General features: G+C 56.5%; 1 protein-coding gene across 1 annotated transcript in view; it reads left to right on the forward strand.

Moving 5' to 3' along the window:
- The window catches only part of IGSF9B (immunoglobulin superfamily member 9B), a 51157-nt gene that overhangs the window by 12245 nt on the left and 22387 nt on the right, over positions 1-16525 (forward strand). The window contains 8 exon segments of the mRNA XM_064173338.1: positions 634-751; positions 2815-2956; positions 4322-4467; positions 9096-9238; positions 10945-11085; positions 12877-12993; positions 14993-15143; positions 16047-16158. Of these exon segments, the coding sequence (XP_064029408.1) occupies positions 634-751; positions 2815-2956; positions 4322-4467; positions 9096-9238; positions 10945-11085; positions 12877-12993; positions 14993-15143; positions 16047-16158 (1070 nt within the window).

Here is a 16525-nt window from a genome sequence, read left to right on the forward strand (position 1 = left end):
ACTAATGAGAGTAATTAGGAATCATTTGTTACTAATTGAAATAGAAGGATGAGGCAGAATGTTGAGAGGAGGGGGCTGAAGCCTGGCTGGAAGCAAAGCTCCCTGTGCATGGGGGGAGCTGCTACGCCAGAGGTGACAGTCCCTTGCCTGTCCTTCTCTGCTGCATCCCTGGGGAGGAATTCAGGCTGCTCTTCTGGTGGCCCTGTGGGGAGGACAGTGGCCAAGCAGGGGTCACCCTCCTTGTTCTACACCCCAGGGACGGAGGCAGACCCCTTGGGAGCAGGGAGTGCTCTGGTGACGCATCCTGCTCCTCGCGTAGCGCTGAGGGTGCCGAGGCTCTTGGCAGCGGCGGTTAGCAGCCTGCTGCCTGCCAGTCACTCCAGCAGGAGATGAATCTGTTGTGAGGGTTAGTTATTTATTGTGATTTCCCTCTCCCTTCCCTCGGCCTCCAGCGTGTGTTGGTTTATTAATATCCGAGGTCTTGCAGCGCGGGGAAACCCATTTCTCTGCCGCCCTTGCAAAGCACCAGCAGCTCTCTGCATGGCAGCAGGGAGGAAGGGGGGGTGCCGAGCTGGGGCTAGGGGTGCACCCCCCACCCTGGGGTGCTCCAGAGTCATGGTTTGTTGTCCCCAGGTGAGCGATGGGAGCCTGACGGTGCTCTCGGTCAGCCGTGAGGACAGGGGAGCCTACACCTGCCGAGCCTACAGCATCCAGGGAGAGGCTGTGCACACCACGCGCCTGCTGGTGCAAGGTGAGGCCATGCAACTGTGGAACGGTTTGGGTTGGAAGGGGCCCTAAAACCAACCAGTTCAAACCTCCCCCCGCCCCCAGAAGCAGGGACACCTTCCACTCAGGGCTGCTCAGGACGTCCCTGCACAGTGGCTTTCCTATGCAAGTGGTGAAGGTTGGAAAGCAAAGGAATGCTGGAGGGTGGAAAGCCCTGGTTACTCCCAGCTATGCCACCACACTGGATCCTACCTGCTCTACAGAAAGGGATGTCAAAATCATAGTCACGGAATGGTTTGGGTTGGGAGGGACCTTAAAGATTATCCAGTTCCATCCACCCCTGCCATAGGCAGGGGACACCTCCCACCAGCGCAGGTTGCTCAAGGCCTCATCCCACTGACCTTGGACGCCTCAGGGAGGAGCATCCACAGCCTCCCTGGGCAGCTGTGCCAGTGTCTCCTCACCCTCACTCAAGAATTTCTCCCTAATCTCCACTCTTCCAGCTTCAGTCCATTGTCTCTCATCCCATTTCTACAAGCCCTTCTGAAACAGATCCTCCACTCAAGCCCCTCCTCAGGGGCCCCTGAGTGGGCTCTGTGTGGGGCACACTCCACGGACCCGCAGAGCCACGGCGTGGTGCAGCTGCCCTGCGGCTCCGCTTCCCGCCTGTAGGGCAGAGGCATGCCCCCGAGCGGGGCAGTGCGGTGGCCGCGCCGGAGCTCTGCCGCTGAGCAGCTGGGCCCCCGGTGGCAGCTCGGGTTTGTTCCGCGGGCAGGGGACAAGATTGAGGCTGTCACAAAGCGCCTTGTCAGACGGCGGTGAGGCATGGCAGCCTCCCGCTCCTCGCTCCCACTTCGATTATAAATACATCTTTAATTAGGTCAACAGCTACCGGCAGGGAGAGCATCAGTGTCCTCTGCATCTGCTTTCCCTGGGCTGGTGAGCTGGGGATCGTGGAGTCAGAGAACTGTCAGGGCCGCAAGGGACCACAAGGATCAGCCAGTTCCAAACCCCCCTGCCATGGGCAGGGACACCTCACACTAGATCAGGCTGCCCAGAGCCTCATCCAGCCTGGCCTTAAACACCTCCTGGGATGAGGCTTCCATCATCTCCCCTGGGCAACGCCTGCCAGGCTCTCACCACCCTCATGCTGAAGAATTCTTCCTCACATCCAGGCTGAATCTACCCACTTCTAATTTTGCTCCATTCTCCCCAATCCTATCGCTCCCTGACAGCCTCAGAAGTCCCACCCAACTTTCTTGTCCCCTTCAGACACTGGAAGGCCACAGTAAGGTCCCCTTAGAGCTTTCTCCTCTCCAGACTGCACAGCCCCAAATCCCTCAGTCTCTCCTCATGGCAGAGCAGCACCAGCCCTCTGCTTGTCCTCATGGCTCTTCTGTGACACCTTCCAGCATGTCCAGATCTTTCCTGTAGTAGAGGCTCCAGAACTGGACACAGTACTCCGAGTGGGTCTCATCAGAGCAGTGCAGAGGGGCAGAATTTCCTCACTCACTCTGCTGCCCCACACTGCTTCTAATGCAGCCCAGGCTCTGGTTGCTCTCTGGGTGCAGGTGTGCACTGCTGGTTCATGTTGAGCTTCTCATCCATCAGCATCCCCAAGTTCCTCTCTCCAGGGCTGCTCTCCAGCCAGGTACTGCCCAGTCTGTGTCGGTGCTTGGGATTGCCCATAGCCAGGGTGCAGGACCTGCACTTGGTCTTGTTCAACTTCATGAGGTTGACTTTGGATGCTCGCTGCTACCTTCTGGCACTTTGCTGTTTTCACCTCCCTGGGCTTTTCTTGTGGGCAGTGTGATCCTTCCTGGAAGTGTGGTTTGGGATGAAGGGAGACATGACCTTGTGTGCCCTCCCCCAAAGCTGCAGAGATTAAGGGAAAGGGTTAGGAATAAAAGGATAGCCATGCTCCTCTAGGCCACCCTCTGTGCTCAGTGATCCTGTGGGATCAGGGACAGCTCTGCCCCAGAGTCCCCCAGCATCTCCCAGCCAGCAATGCTGTGATGGAGCTAAGCCTGAGCTTACAGTGGGGATGCCTGTACTGGTGGGGCTGACACTTTTTTCTCCTCAACCCAGGACCTCCCTTCATTGTTTCCCCTCCGGAGAACATCACAGTCAACATCTCCCAGGATGCTCTCTTCACCTGCCAGGCCGAGGCATACCCTGGGAACCTCACCTACCTGTGGTACTGGGAGGAGGAGAATGTCTACTTCAAGAAGTGAGTTTTAGCTGGCTCTTACAGTTTGGAGACTTAAAACTTAGAATCATAGAATCAGCAGGGTTGGAAGGGGTCACAAGGGATCAGCCAGTTCCAACCCCCCTGCCATGGGCAGGGACACACTACCCTAGAGCAGGCTGCCCACAGCCTCAGCCAGTTTAGCTGCAGACAGAATTTCCCAGAGGCTGCTGACAGCTCATGAGGAGTGGGCTCCTCGGAGGGCATATGGCGATAGAGAGAAGCCCTTGGCCTGAGGGAGTGGTTTCTGTTCTCAGAACAAGCTACTGTCCAGGCTCTCTCTCGCTGCTCCGGCTGGGATTTGCATTTCTCTCTCTGGCCTTGTGGCTTCTCTGTTTCGGATGTCCACACAAGGTAGGGCAGAGGGAGCATGTCTGGTTGTATGGCCTGTGGGGCCCTTTGTCCCCGGGGAGGGATCAAAGAGCTGAACTGAGGTAACAGGGGAAGGGGCTCATGATGCTGTTCAGCTGCACATTGATATGTAAATATACTTCCAATATTTTTATTGCCTTTTGTACTTCTGTATTTAATTTCCTTTGTAAATACAATTCTGTTTTTATAGAATTGTAGAATGGTTTAGGTTGGAAGTGACCTCAAAGCTCAGCCAGTTCCACCCCCTCACCATAGGCAGGGACACCTCCCACTAGAACAGGTCACTCAAGGCCTCATCCATCCTTGTCCTGAACACCTCCAGGGAGGTTGTGGAACACAGAATCATAGAATGTGATCAAAGATCACATCAGAGATCACACTGGGTGATTCTGTGCTCCACAGCCTCCCTGGGCAACTTGTGCCAGTGTCTCACCACCCTCACTGCAAACAACTTCTTCCTTACATCCAGTTTCAATCTCCCCTCTGCCAGTTTAAACCCATTACTCCTTGTCCTGTCATTGCAGACCTTGTCAATAGTCCCTCCCCAGCCCTCCTGTAGCCCCCTTCAGATCCTGCAAGGCCACTCCAAGGTCTCCTGGAAGCCTTCTCCTCTCCAGGCTGCACAGCCCCAACTCTCTCAGCCTGGCCTCATAGCTTAGCTGCTGCAGCCCTCTCAGCATCTTGGTGGCCTCCTCTGCACTGGCTCCAACACTTCCATGTCCTGCTTGTGCTGGGGGCTGCAGAGCTGCACACAGAGTGCCAGGTGGAGTCTCAGCAGAGCAGAGCAGGTTGCTTCCAGGTGTGCTGAAATTGCTCTTTGAGGGAGAGATTTCAAAGCCAAAAAGGTTTCAGGGGAGGTCCACTCCAGCCCATAGCAGTCAGCATATCCTCATCCTGCTCCCCGAGCGTGCTGGGACCACCAGCGGGGTGGGCTTCCCCCCCCGGGTCCAGCACTGATCCTCCTCTCTCCCGCAGCGACCTGAAGCTGAGGGTGCGGATCCTGATCGACGGGACGCTGATCATCTTCCGCGTGAAGCCCGAGGATGCCGGGAAGTACACCTGCATCCCCAGCAACAGCCTGGGCCGCTCGCCCTCGGCCTCCGCCTACCTGACGGTGCAGTGTGAGTGCGGGCAGCGCGGCCCCCCCGGCGGCTGCGCTCGGGCTGAGGGTGCTCAGTCTGAGGCAGCTCCGGGGGCTCTCTCACCCCGTTATGGTACTGGAAGGTTCAGGTCGATGAGTCTCTCTCAGCCTTTGATGAGTCCTCAGCATGCCTCTGCTGCTGTGATGCAAGAAGGCAAAGCTGGAGGTCAAGGGAAGGTGTCCAAGAGGAATCAGAAGCACAGATGGGTAGGGGTTGGATGGCACCTCTGGAGATCAAGTCCAACCCCCCTGCCAGAGCAGGGGCACCTAGGGCAGGGCACACAGGAAGGCATCCAGGTGGGTTTTGAAAGTGTCCAGGGAAGGAGACTCCACAACCTCTCTGGGCAGCCTGCTCCAGGGCTCCAGCACCCTCCCAGCAAAGTTTCTCCTCATGTTGAGGTGGAAATTTCTGTGTTCCAGTTTGTCTGTTGCCCATTGTCCTGTCACTGGCTGCCACTGAAAGGAAACTGAGCCCTTCTTGACAGCCAAACTAGATTGAGAGTATCTTATGTGGGCTTGTAGGAGACAGGCAAGAAGAAAGCAGATAGCCTCAGCATCCTAGGCAGCTGCACTCAGCTGGGACCGGTGTCCACCTTTGATACAGGTGGGTTTTGACTGGCTGAGCATCCTCCATCTGCCCTCATCGGGCAGGGCAGCACCAGGTCAGAGCTCCTGGCCACACTCACCTGCTGTGTTTTGGTGTTTGTTTGGGGAGCTCTTTCCTGTGGCAGGCCCTTTTCTTTCTGCCTGTCAGCAGCTTTGCCTGCCCTGTTTTTCAGACAGTAACTGATCTGAACAAGGGGAGGAGAAGGGGCTGCAGCAGGAGTGTCGCTTCCCACGCTTGCTCTCCGCGGGCGGTAATGGGTAGTGTGCAGCCAGCGGCCCTGCGGCCTTCGGCGGTAATGGCCTCAATTGCTGCTGCTCACAATTGCAGTGTTGCTCTGCTCAGAGAGGCTGCAGAGCCTGATTTTATTGTATAATGAAAGAGAAGGCTGCAGAGGGGACTTGTGATTTGCCTTTTGAAGGCTGCTCTAGAGCTGAAGCCGGCAGACCCAGTGCTGGTTAGTGTGGGGCAGCTGTGAGAAGGGCTGGTGGGATACGAATGCATGGAATAGGTTGGAAGGGACCTTAAAAATCATCCAGTTCCAACACCCCTGCCATGGGCAGGGACACCTCCCACTAGCACAGCTTGCTTGTCCAGCCTGGCCTTGAACACCTGCAGAGAGGGGACATCCACAGTCTCCCTGGGCAACCTGTGCCAGTATCTCCCTAATCTCACAAGAGGCTGAGGGACCTGGGGCTGAGAGTCTGGAGAAGAGAAGACTGAGAGGGGATCTAATAAATGTCTATAACTGTCTGAGGGCTGGGGGCCAGGAGCGGGGAACAGGCTCTGCTCACTGCTGCCTGGGATGGGACAAGGAGCAATGGATGGAAGCTGCAGCACAGGAGGTTCCAGCTCAGCACAAGGGGAACTTCTTGACTGGAAGGGTCCCAGAGCCCTGGCACAGGGCTGCCCAGAGAGGTTGTGCAGTGTCCTACTCTGGAGCCTTTCCAGGCCTGTCTGGATGCGTTCCTGTGTGACTGATCTAGATTGTGTGGTCCTGCTCTGGCAGGGAGCTTGGTCTGGATGAACTCCTTGGGTCCCTTCCAACCCCTGTCTTCTGTGATCTGTGGTTCTGTCACTCCCAGCCCTTGTCACTCGCAGATTTCTTGTGGCTCTCTTCAGACACTGGAAGGCAGCTATTGCTTCCCTATGGAAAGGCCCCATGGATTCCCTTGGGGATGGGTGATGGGGCAGAGGGTCATGGTGTGACTGTTGCTGTGCCCAGGCAGAGGAGTGATTTGGGGCCTGGCTGTGCCTGGCTGGGTGGCATCTGGGAGCGTGCGCAGCCTCCGGCCATTAAATCTGCCCTGCTGCTAATCCAGGGCTGCTTGTTAGGGCTGACAGCTGTTAAAAATAGCTCTAATGGCAGGAAAAAGGGCCCTTGGACAATCCACCCTTCATCCAGCCCTGTGCAAGGAGGCTTTTTGTGCCTCCATCCCCTTTCCTCCACAGCAAACCCTCTCAGCTGTACCGGGGCTGTACTCAGGAGGGAGGTTTCCCACCCAAGGACGCAGCCCTGGGACAGGGCTCTGGGTCATTAGTGAGCTGTGCTGGCCCCCAGCCAGTGACCTAGTAGTGAAAGGCTCGATCCCATTACCCTCTCCCAGGCTGCTGGAGCTTTGATTACATTTCCTAAGAGGTGGAGTTGAGCAGGGGGGGTAAAGCCTGCTCCATATGTGGTGCTTGGCAATCTGGGTTACGGGTGCCACTGCCAGGGTGTACAGTTCTGGGCAGTGCTTTGAGCTTATCTGTTGGGGCAGGGACAGATCAGGGGCCCCCAAACTTGCTGGTTTTAGCCCAAGAGAGCAGTGAGGAGAAGGTCACTGCTGCATCCTTCAGCCCTTCCTGAGTGGGGCCAAATGGTTTGAGGGAAGTTCTGCTCTGCCTGGTGAGGCCACACCTGAATACTGTGTCCAGTTCTGGGCTTCCCAGTTCAACAGAGACAGGGAACTGCTGGAGGGGAGTCCCATGGAGGACCACAAGGATCTGTCTAAGGAGGAGAGGCTAAGAGATGTGGGGCTCTCTATCCTGGAAAAGAGGCAGCCTGTGAGGGGATCTCCTCGATGTTGGTCAATAGCTAAAAGGCAGAGTCTGGGGCTGGACTCTTCTCAGCAGTGCCCAGTGATAGGACAAGAGAAAATGGGCACAAACTAGAACCCAGGAGGTTTCACTTGAACTTGAGGAGAAGCTTCTTTCCTGTGAAGGGTGCTGGAGCCCTGCAGCAGGCTGCCCAGAGGTTTGTGGAGCTTCCTTCCCTGGTCATTCCAAGCCAGGCTGCTCTGGGCAAAGCTGTATTAGCAGGGGGGTTGGACTTGATCTCTCGAGGCCCTTTCCAACTCCTACCATTCTGTGATTCTCTTATTCCTCTTGGATACCTTCTCTTCACCTCCAGCTTTGCCTTCTTGCATCAGCAACACAGGGATGCTTCACCCCACGCTGCACTAACACTCCCTCATCCCTTCCTGCAGCATAAGCTCCGTCAGGGTTCTCCCATAACCTCATGCTGCTGGTGTCTAGACGAGGGTGTAGAAATACTCACTCTTCTTATTAGAAGTAACTTTTTTTCCTCTTCCTTTTTATATTTTTTTTTCTGGAAAAGCTTCTTATTAAAGCAAGTCTAGGTTCTCTGCAACCCACTCACACTTAATTAAAAGCTCTTAGAAGCTCTGTTAATGACACATCCTAGACGGGAGGATCGCAAGACGCCTCTCTGCGTGGGTGGTGCAGCAAAGGAAGAAGGGTGGGGGGGGTTAGCTATGATATTTTAGGCACCTTGCATCCTGTTGGAAAGGATGGAGGTGGTTTGATGCTGGATGTGACCCAGCCCTGATGCTCAGTGTGACCCAGCCCTGATGAGACACAAGCTGCGAGTACAAACAGACAGGAGGCAAAAGGCTGGCGGCAGCTTGGCTGTGGATCCCTTCTCCCACCTTGGTCACTGCTCTTGGTGTGTTTTAAGGCTCAGGAGTTGAGTAGTTGTTGTTGCTGAGGGGATTGTGGGGTGTGCACTGCACCTGGCACGTCTCATGGGTGAGTGTGGTGCAGCAGCTTGGGCTTCGAGGCGGTGTGGAGGGTGGGAGAGGGCAGGTTGAATGCTGCTTCAGTACAGCTTCTAAGGAGCACTCTGGGCATGAGTAAAGCCTCCCAGCAATGCTGGGTATTACAGGGCAGTTGTGAGCAGAGAGCAGCCTATGGGAGCCAGGGTGGTGGTTGGGCTTGGAATTTGCTCTCCAAGTGATGTAGGAGAGGAGGGTTTCAGCTGTAAAAGACCTGTAAGGTCATCAAAGCCAAATGTCCAACCCAACCCCCCGCAGCCATTAAACCATGTCCCCAGGTGCCATGGCCACACATTTCTTGAACACCTCCAGGGATGTGCACTCCACCACCTCCCTGGGCAGCCTGTGCCAATGTCTGACCACTCTTACAGCAAAGAAATTGTTCCTAATCTCCAACCTAACCCTGCCCTGGCACAACTTGAGGCAATTTCCTCTCCTCCTATCACCTGATACTAGGGAAAAGAGCCCAACCCCCACCCCACCTCATTGCAGCCTTCTTTCAAGGAGCTGTAGAGAGCAAGGAGGTCTCCCCTCAGCCTCCTCTTCTCCAGGGTGAACACCCCCAGCTGCCTCAGCTGCTCCTCCCCAGCCCTGTTTTCCAGACCCTTCCCCAGGACTATTCTGCAGACCCTTCCCCAGCTTTGTTGCCCTTCTCTGGACACACTCCTCCCCCTCAGTGTCCTTCTTGGAGCAAGGGGCCCAAAACTGAACCAGGAATTTGAGTTGTGGACTTGTCAGTGCTGAGTACAGGGGCACAGCCACTGCTCTGGTCCTGCTGGTCACTGTTCCTGATCCAGGCCCGGATGCTGGTGGCCTCCTTGGCTGCCCAGGCACGCTGCTGGCTCATGTTCAGAGAGCTGTCAACCAGCACTCAGGTCTTCTGAAGCCGGGGGGTGGGGGCGAGGTGGGCTCTCTCCTGGTGCTAAGGTGGTGCTGCTGGTCTCCCAGATCCTGCCCGCGTGGTGAACATGCCCCCTGTCATCTACATTCCCATCGGGATACACGGATACATCCGCTGCCCGGTGGAGGCGGAGCCCCCGGTGACGCTGGTCAAGTGGAACAAAGACGGACGTCCCCTGCGCATCGAGAAGGTGAGGAAGCCCCTGGGGAGGGGGGCGTGGGGGGCACGGAGAGGTGCTCTGAAAGTGCCAGGGAGCATCACCGCCAGCCTGCCCAGCAGCAGAGATGCCCCTCGGGGTGGGCTGCTGCTGCTGTCCCAACCAGCTGCGGGCAGAGTTAATCTGGCTTCTTGCGGGGAGCCCAAGGCGCCTGTGGAGGCTCCGTCTGCATCTCCCAGCCCTACTGCCAGCTCCCCTCTGAAGTCACCCCCTGATGACCCTGGTGTTTGGTGTTTTCCAGTGGCAGCTGATGGTTAAAAGACTCCTCTGCCAAGGCTGTCTCCCTCTCCCCGTGGTCTGACAGTCTGGGCCAGGGTATTGGCCATTAAATATTTACAGCAAGTGCTCAGGGTTTTACATTCTGCTTAAAATATTAACCATGCAAAGTTTGGATTCTGCTTGAACATGTTGCTGCTGTGGGCTCCTGGAGGTCCTTGGTGCCCTCAGCCCTTCAGGTCTGGTTGTCTCCTTGGATGAGTTTTATTTAGGTGTGATAGACTCTGATGTGAAGTCTTTGAAGAAGCCTGGTTGTGTGTAGACAGAGTGAGAGAAATCTGCATGGTGTTGGGTGCATGCAGAGCAGGGCAGCTCCCCCTGGCAGGGCTGTGTTTGGAAGGGCTGATCCTGCCCATGTTTGCTCTGTGTGCAGTTGAGATGGCTTGGGTGCTGGGAATGGAACTGGGCATCTCCTGGGAAGGTGAGAGCTGGCATGGGTGGGGGAGTTTGGCTGAAGGGAAAATACTGAGGAGTGGTTGGTGTGATCCTGTTCAACATCTTTATTGATCACCTGGATGAGGGGATTGAGTCCATCATCATCAGTAACTTTGCAGATGGCACCAAGCTAGGAGCAAGTGTGGAGCTGTTGGAGGGTAGCAGAGCCCTGCAGAGGGACCTGGCCAGGCTGGATGGGTGGGCAGAGGCCAATGGGATGAGATTGAACAAGGCCAAGCAGGCCTTGTGGCCAGCAGGACAAGGGAGGTTCTTCTGCCCCTGTGCTCAGCACTGCTCAGGCCACCCCTTGAGTGTTGTGTTCAGTTCTGGGCCTCTCAGTTCAAGAGAGATGCTGAGGTGCTGGAAGGTGCCCAGAGAAGGGCAGCAAGGCTGGGGAGGGAGCCTGGAGCACAGCCCTGTGAGGAGAGGCTGAGGGAGCTGGGGTGTGCAGCCTGCAGCAGAGGAGGCTCAGGGCAGAACTCATTGCTGTCTGCAGCTCCCTGAAGGGAAGCTGCAGCCAGGTGGGGTTGGGCTCTGCTGCCAGGCACCCAGGGATAGAAGAAGGGGGACACAGCCTCAAGCTGTGCCAGGCAGGTTCAGGCTGGATGTTAGGAAGAAGTTCTTCAGATAAAGAGTGATTGGCGTTGGAATGGGCTGCCCAGGGAGGTGGTGGAGTGGCTGTGGCTGGAGGTGTTGAAGCCAAGCCTGGCTGGGGCACTTAGTGCCATGGTCTGGGTGATTGGATAGGGCTGGGGGATAGGTTGGGCTGGATGAGCCTGAGGTCTGATTCTATGATTCTAAGTCAGAATCACAGAATGCAGGGGGCTGGAAGGTACCCTCAAGGGCCATCTTGTCCAACTCCTCTGCAGTGAGCAGGGACATCCCCACCTAGATCAGGTTGCTCAGGGCCCCCATCAGGGTAGACTTTGAATGTCTCCAAATCCACTCCTCCTGTCTCACTGCTGCAGTATGCTGGCTGGAACCTGCTGGAGGATGGCTCGATCCGCATCGAGGAGGCAACCGAAGATGCTCTCGGCACTTACACCTGTGTGCCTTATAACGCCCTGGGTACGATGGGCCAGTCCCCCCCTGCCCGACTGGTACTGAAGGTAACCTGCCTGCTGAAATCCTTGCCAGCCACTCTGCCTGCTGGAAGGGGTCTTCCTCTCATGCCGAGAAGAGCTCTGAAGGGTATCACCAGTTCGGGAGCCACTCCTGGGTTGTTAATTACTGCCACCTGAGCTGTTGGAGCAGGTCCAGAGGGGACCAGGACAATGATCAGGCAGCTGGAGCACCTCCCCTGCAGAGACAGGCTGAGGAGTTGGGGCTGTTCAGCCTGGAGAAGAGAAGGCTCTGGGGAGACCTTAGAGCAGCCTTCTAGTACCTGAAGGGGGCTACAGGATTGCTGGGGAGGGACTGTTTATAAAGACTTCTAGTGATAGGATGAGGCCAATGGCTTTGAGCTGGAAGATTTAGACTGGAGATTAGGAAGAAATTGTTTCCAGTGAAGGTGGTGAGACAGTGGCACAGGTTGCCCAAGGAGCTCATGGATACCCCCACCCCAGAGGTGTTTGAGACCAGGGTGGATGAGGTCTTGAGCAACCTGGGCTAGTGGGAGGTGTCCTGCCCATGGCAGTGGAATTTGAACTGGATGATCTTTAAGGTCCCTTCCAACCCAAACCCTTCTATGATTCTATGCCTCGAGCACCAGGGCAAACCCTGAGTGTGCCCTGGAAATAGCCCTCTGGAGCAGCAGCAGCAGCAGCAGATGCTTCAGCACGGGCTGGGTCACAGCATAAGCTCTGATAGTGCTGGGGCAGGGTAGTCAGAGGAAACGTGTCCCTGGGACAGCCTTTGTGCCAACACAGCACTTAACCCTGCTGCCCTGGGCTGGAGTTCACAGAGGACTGCAATAAAAGGATGACTTGAGCTGTAGGGATGCTCCCTGTGCTCTTGCTGCGTGCGAGCCCCAGGCGCCCTGGGCTGTCAGTGCGGTTCCTGGTGAGGCTGGGGTGGGAGCTGCCTGCCTCTTCCTTCCCTGAACAAAAAGCCCTCAGCTCTGATTCATGGCATGGCAGTGAGGTTCACACGAGAGCGCTCTGTGTGGCACAGACACATCCGCTGAGGCGGCTGCCGAGTCAGTGAAGTCAGGTTGGTGTCTGATGGGGTGTGGGTGGGTTTTGTTCCTTTCTTCTTCCTTACAACTTGAACAAGATGTCCCCGTGCAGAGAACCTTCCTGCAGGGGTATAATTTGGTGTACCACACAGGTTCCTTTTGAGCACACGCTCTCCGGTGTGGTTTTCTTTGCAACGCCTCAAGCTTATCCACGTTGATGATTCATTTGTGTTGGGAATGGGCTGGGTTTGGTGGTGGGAAGCTGCTCGGTGTGTGGTGGAACACTGAGGTGCTGGAGCATGTCCAAAGAAGAGTAAACAAGCTGGTGAAGAGCCTCGAACACAAGTAACAGCTGAGGGAACTGGGGTTGTTTAGCCTCAGGAGAGGAGGCTGAGGGGGAGACTTCATTGCCCTCTACAACTCCCCGAAAGGAGGCTGAAGCCAGGTGGGGGTTGATCTCTTCGCATGTGCCACAAGTGACAGGGCAAGAGGAAACAGCCTCAAGTTGTGCCAAAGGGAGGTTCAGGTTGGATATTAAGAAAAATTTCTTCCCAGCAAGGGTTCCCAGACACTGGCACAGGCTGCCCAGGGAGGAGGTGGAGTCACCGTCCCTGGAGGTGCTTAAAAGCACTGTGGGTGTGGTGCTGAGGGATGTGTCTTAGCAGCAGTGGTGGGGTTGTGAGTGGCGGATTTGATGATCTCAAATCTCTTCCAGCACTGACACTTCTATGGTTCTGTGGGTTTGGCCCTGCCTGACTCTCCTTCCCTTTTCCCTTGGCTGCAGGACCCCCCCTATTTCACGGTGCTACCAGGCTGGGAGTACAGACAGGAGGCAGGGAGGGAGCTGTTGATTCCTTGCGCTGCTGCCGGAGATCCCTTTCCCATCATCGCCTGGAGAAAGGTACCAGGCCTGCCAGACAACTCTGCAGTGCCTTTGGCTTGGGGTGGCTACTGCAGGCAGAGCCACACTCGGTCCTGGTAAGAGCAAACTGCAGGCACAGCTGCTCCACTTTGGGCAGAGCCACTGCCCTCCTGCCCCGCATCTGGGTGGGGGAAGCCTGGCCTGAAGCCGCTTTAAACCATGAAACCACTGCGGCAGCAGCTGCGAGGCTGAGTGCTGCCCCAGTCGCCCTCCTCTTCCTCACTGATGCTGCCTGCGAGGTGGTCACCAGGGGGATGTGGCAGCCCCAGCGATGCCATGCTGGTGGTGGGAGGGGATGTGCTACCAGAGTGTGTCCAGGAATCTCTTGGCTGCATTTTGGCAAGGGGCTGGACTTTGAATGACTTTGAACAACTTTGAAGACATTGGGAAGAAGCTGGTTTAGTGGTGCTGGAATGGACATAGTGAATGGAGACCTTAGAGCAGCCTTCCAGTACCTGAAGGTGCCTACAGGAGAGCTGGGGAGGGACTTTTGTAGTGCCATGGCAAGGGACAATGGCTTTGAGCTGGAAGAGGGGAGACTGAGACTGGAGATTAGGAAGAAATTCTTGACAGTGAGGGTGGTGAGACTGTGGCACAGGTTGCCCAGGGAGGTTGTGGGTGCCCTCTCCTTGGAGCTGTTTAAGCCCAGGTTGGATGAAGCCTAGAGCAAGCTGTGCTAGTGGGAGGTGTCCCAGCCCTTGGCAGGGGATTTGGAACTGGATGATCTTTAAGGTCACTTTCTGAAGAGTAGGACCTGACCTGGTTCCCAGCCTGGGAGCAATTAGGGCTTTCCAGTCCTCCAGCATTCTTTTTGCTTCCCACCTTCACTGCTCCTATGGGAAAGCCACTGTGCAGGGCACCTCCTGAGCTCCTTGTTCCCCTGTCAGGATCTTCTCTCCGAGTCTCTCGTCTCCTCCTGAGGGTGAGCAGTGTCCCTGCAGTGCCCAGTGGGCACTGTCCTAAGCCCTCGTGGTGTGGGGTGCTGGAGTTCTTTTACCAGTGTGAGGCCCATCACTGGCACAGATTGCAGGTGACCTACCTAAAACTTGTTGGCCATGTAGTCCTTTTCTCCAACGTATTTTCCTTCCTCCCCTCTCTCTAGCAGCCTTATTCAGGTTTCTTTTCAGCCCCCCTTGTGCCTTCTGGCAGTCCTCATCTCATGACTGTCAACTTCTCCCTCTGAGGCAGTCAGAGTTGGACTGGGCTGGGCTCAGTTTGGCAGTGACAGAAGCAAGCGCCCTCCCTGCTCATCAGCCCACCAGCCCTGACCAGTCTCTTGAAGGACTCATGAAGACCATTGCCCATCCACTTCTCTGCCCGTCCTGCATGGCATCAAACTGTGGGTCCAGTGCCATCAGCAGAGAGCCCTGCCTTGAAGAGGACTCAGGACCATGTGGGACTGCAGTTTTCCTGGTTGATTGGTGCAGATATAGATTGTTCCAAGATCCATCTTCTCACTCAGCTTGAGATCTTCTCCTCCACACATGCCATTCACCTGTGTCCCCATGGGGCCCTTGCTGGTCAAACCTCTAATGTAAAGGATCCTGCTGCTGGTCAAAGGGCAGCTTGGGCATCTTCTGGGGCGCATAGTGGAAAGTGTTGCTCGGGGGGTGGCTGGTGGACCTTCCTTCAGAGCTCTTTCAGCTTTGGATGGCAGGTCGAGCCCTGGCAGGGGGCTCGGTGTCCGTGTGAGTGCTGTGGGGTTTTCCAGCGGAGCATGAGCGCTCAGCAGCAGCCTCCCTGACCCTGCCTCTCGCATTGCCCCGCCAGGTCCTCTCCAAAACAGAGGAACCGGCTGCCCTGCCGCGACCGGACAGACCAGACCCCTTGCTGGTGCCCGGCGGCGTGCCCTGGGCCGTGCAGGTAGCTTAGTGCCCCTCACTGCCGCCTCGCCCTGCCCCAGCGACCCGCTTCTGAGTCGTGGTTGTTTTTCTCCCTCTCTCTGCCCGGTTTCCCCCACCCCTGCTCCTTGCCCAAGGTAGGGAAGCCCAGCAGGAGCAAGCACAACACGCTGCCCGGCGGCACCCTGCAGATCCGCTCCCTCGGCAAGGACGACCACGGCGAGTGGGAGTGCGTTGCCACCAACATCGTCGCAAGCATTACTGCCAGCACCCACCTCACTGTCGTAGGTACGGCCAGGAGGGGACAGGGCTCTGGGGACAGCTCCCTGGGGATGGCTGGTGACAGGCCCCGCAGTAGGAGTCCCCGCCTGGGGAGGTGCAAGGCAGGAGGTGTGGGGATGCCTCCCGTGAAGGGCAAGGTCTGCTTTAAGTGGCATTGAGTGGTGGAGCAGTGGGTGGCAGAGCACTGGAGCATGCTGCCCAGAGAGGTTGTGGAGTCTCCTCTGGAGAGATTCCAAAGCCACCTGGGCAGCCTGCTGTGGCTGGCCTTGCTTTAGCAGGAAGGTTGGAATGGATGATCTTCAGAGGTCCCTTCAACCCCCCCACATGCTGGGATTCTGCCTTTTCCTGCTCTGCTCTTTTGGCCACTTGTGGACACAGCTCTGCTGCTGCTGTTCCTAGCAGAAGTTCCAGGTGGCCTTTGTTTGATGCAGAGGTCATCATTGGAGTTCAGATCACCACTACTGCCAGCATCCACCTTACAGTCATGGCCAGGAGGGGATGAGTCATAGGAGACAGATCCCTGGAGATGGCCAGTAGCAGGTCCTGAGTAGAGTCCTTGACTCTAAAGCCATTGATTAGTAGAGTCATTGATTGGTAGAGTCATTGACTCAAACAATGAGATGCTGGCACAAGTTGCTCAGGGAGGTTGTGGATGTCCCCTCCCTGGAGGTGTTGAAGGCCAGGTTGGATGAGGCCTTGAGCAACCTGTGCTGGTGGGAGGTGTCCCTGCCCATGGCAGTGGGGTTGGAACTGGATGAGCTTTGAGGTCCCTTCTAACCCAAACCCTTCTATGAAGCTCTGAAGTGACTCCCTGGAGTCCTCTCGATTCACGGCTGGGAGCAGGTCCTCTCCTTCACTGCCCAGCTCGTGGCCCTGCTGCCCTTTCACCCATCCCTTCCTCTCTGGCAGGCACAAGCCCTCACGCCCCGACCAGCGTCCACGTTGTGGCTGCCATGACCTCAGCCAACGTCTCCTGGGAGCCCGGCTACGACGGTGGATACGAGCAGACTTTCTCAGTTTGGTACGGCCCTCTGTGAGTCATCCTGGCATGCTTTTGCTCTCTGCTTCTTTTCCTTCCTAGCCGACCTGAGCTTCGAGCAGCTGGGGTGGTGGGGAGGAGGAGGAGGGTGGGGGAGGGTGGTGTGCCCGGCTGTGTGCCCCTGGGCATGGCAGGGCTGAGCCTCGCAGAGGTGGGTGGCGGTGGGATCACGGAGTTGCTGAGCGTCCTGAGCTCCCTCTCCTGTCCGTGCTAGCCAGAGCCTCCTGCTGCCCCAGCAGGTTTGGTTCTGCTGGCAGGAGGAGGCAGACGCTTCGCGTAACTTCGCCTCTGGCATCTGATTTCAAGCTAAGCTGTTTATGAAGCTTAGCAGCCAGGGAGAGGATGGAGA

Source organism: Pogoniulus pusillus, chromosome 38 (assembly GCF_015220805.1).
Source record: "Pogoniulus pusillus isolate bPogPus1 chromosome 38, bPogPus1.pri, whole genome shotgun sequence".
Classification (NCBI taxonomy): Eukaryota; Metazoa; Chordata; class Aves; order Piciformes; family Lybiidae; genus Pogoniulus; species Pogoniulus pusillus.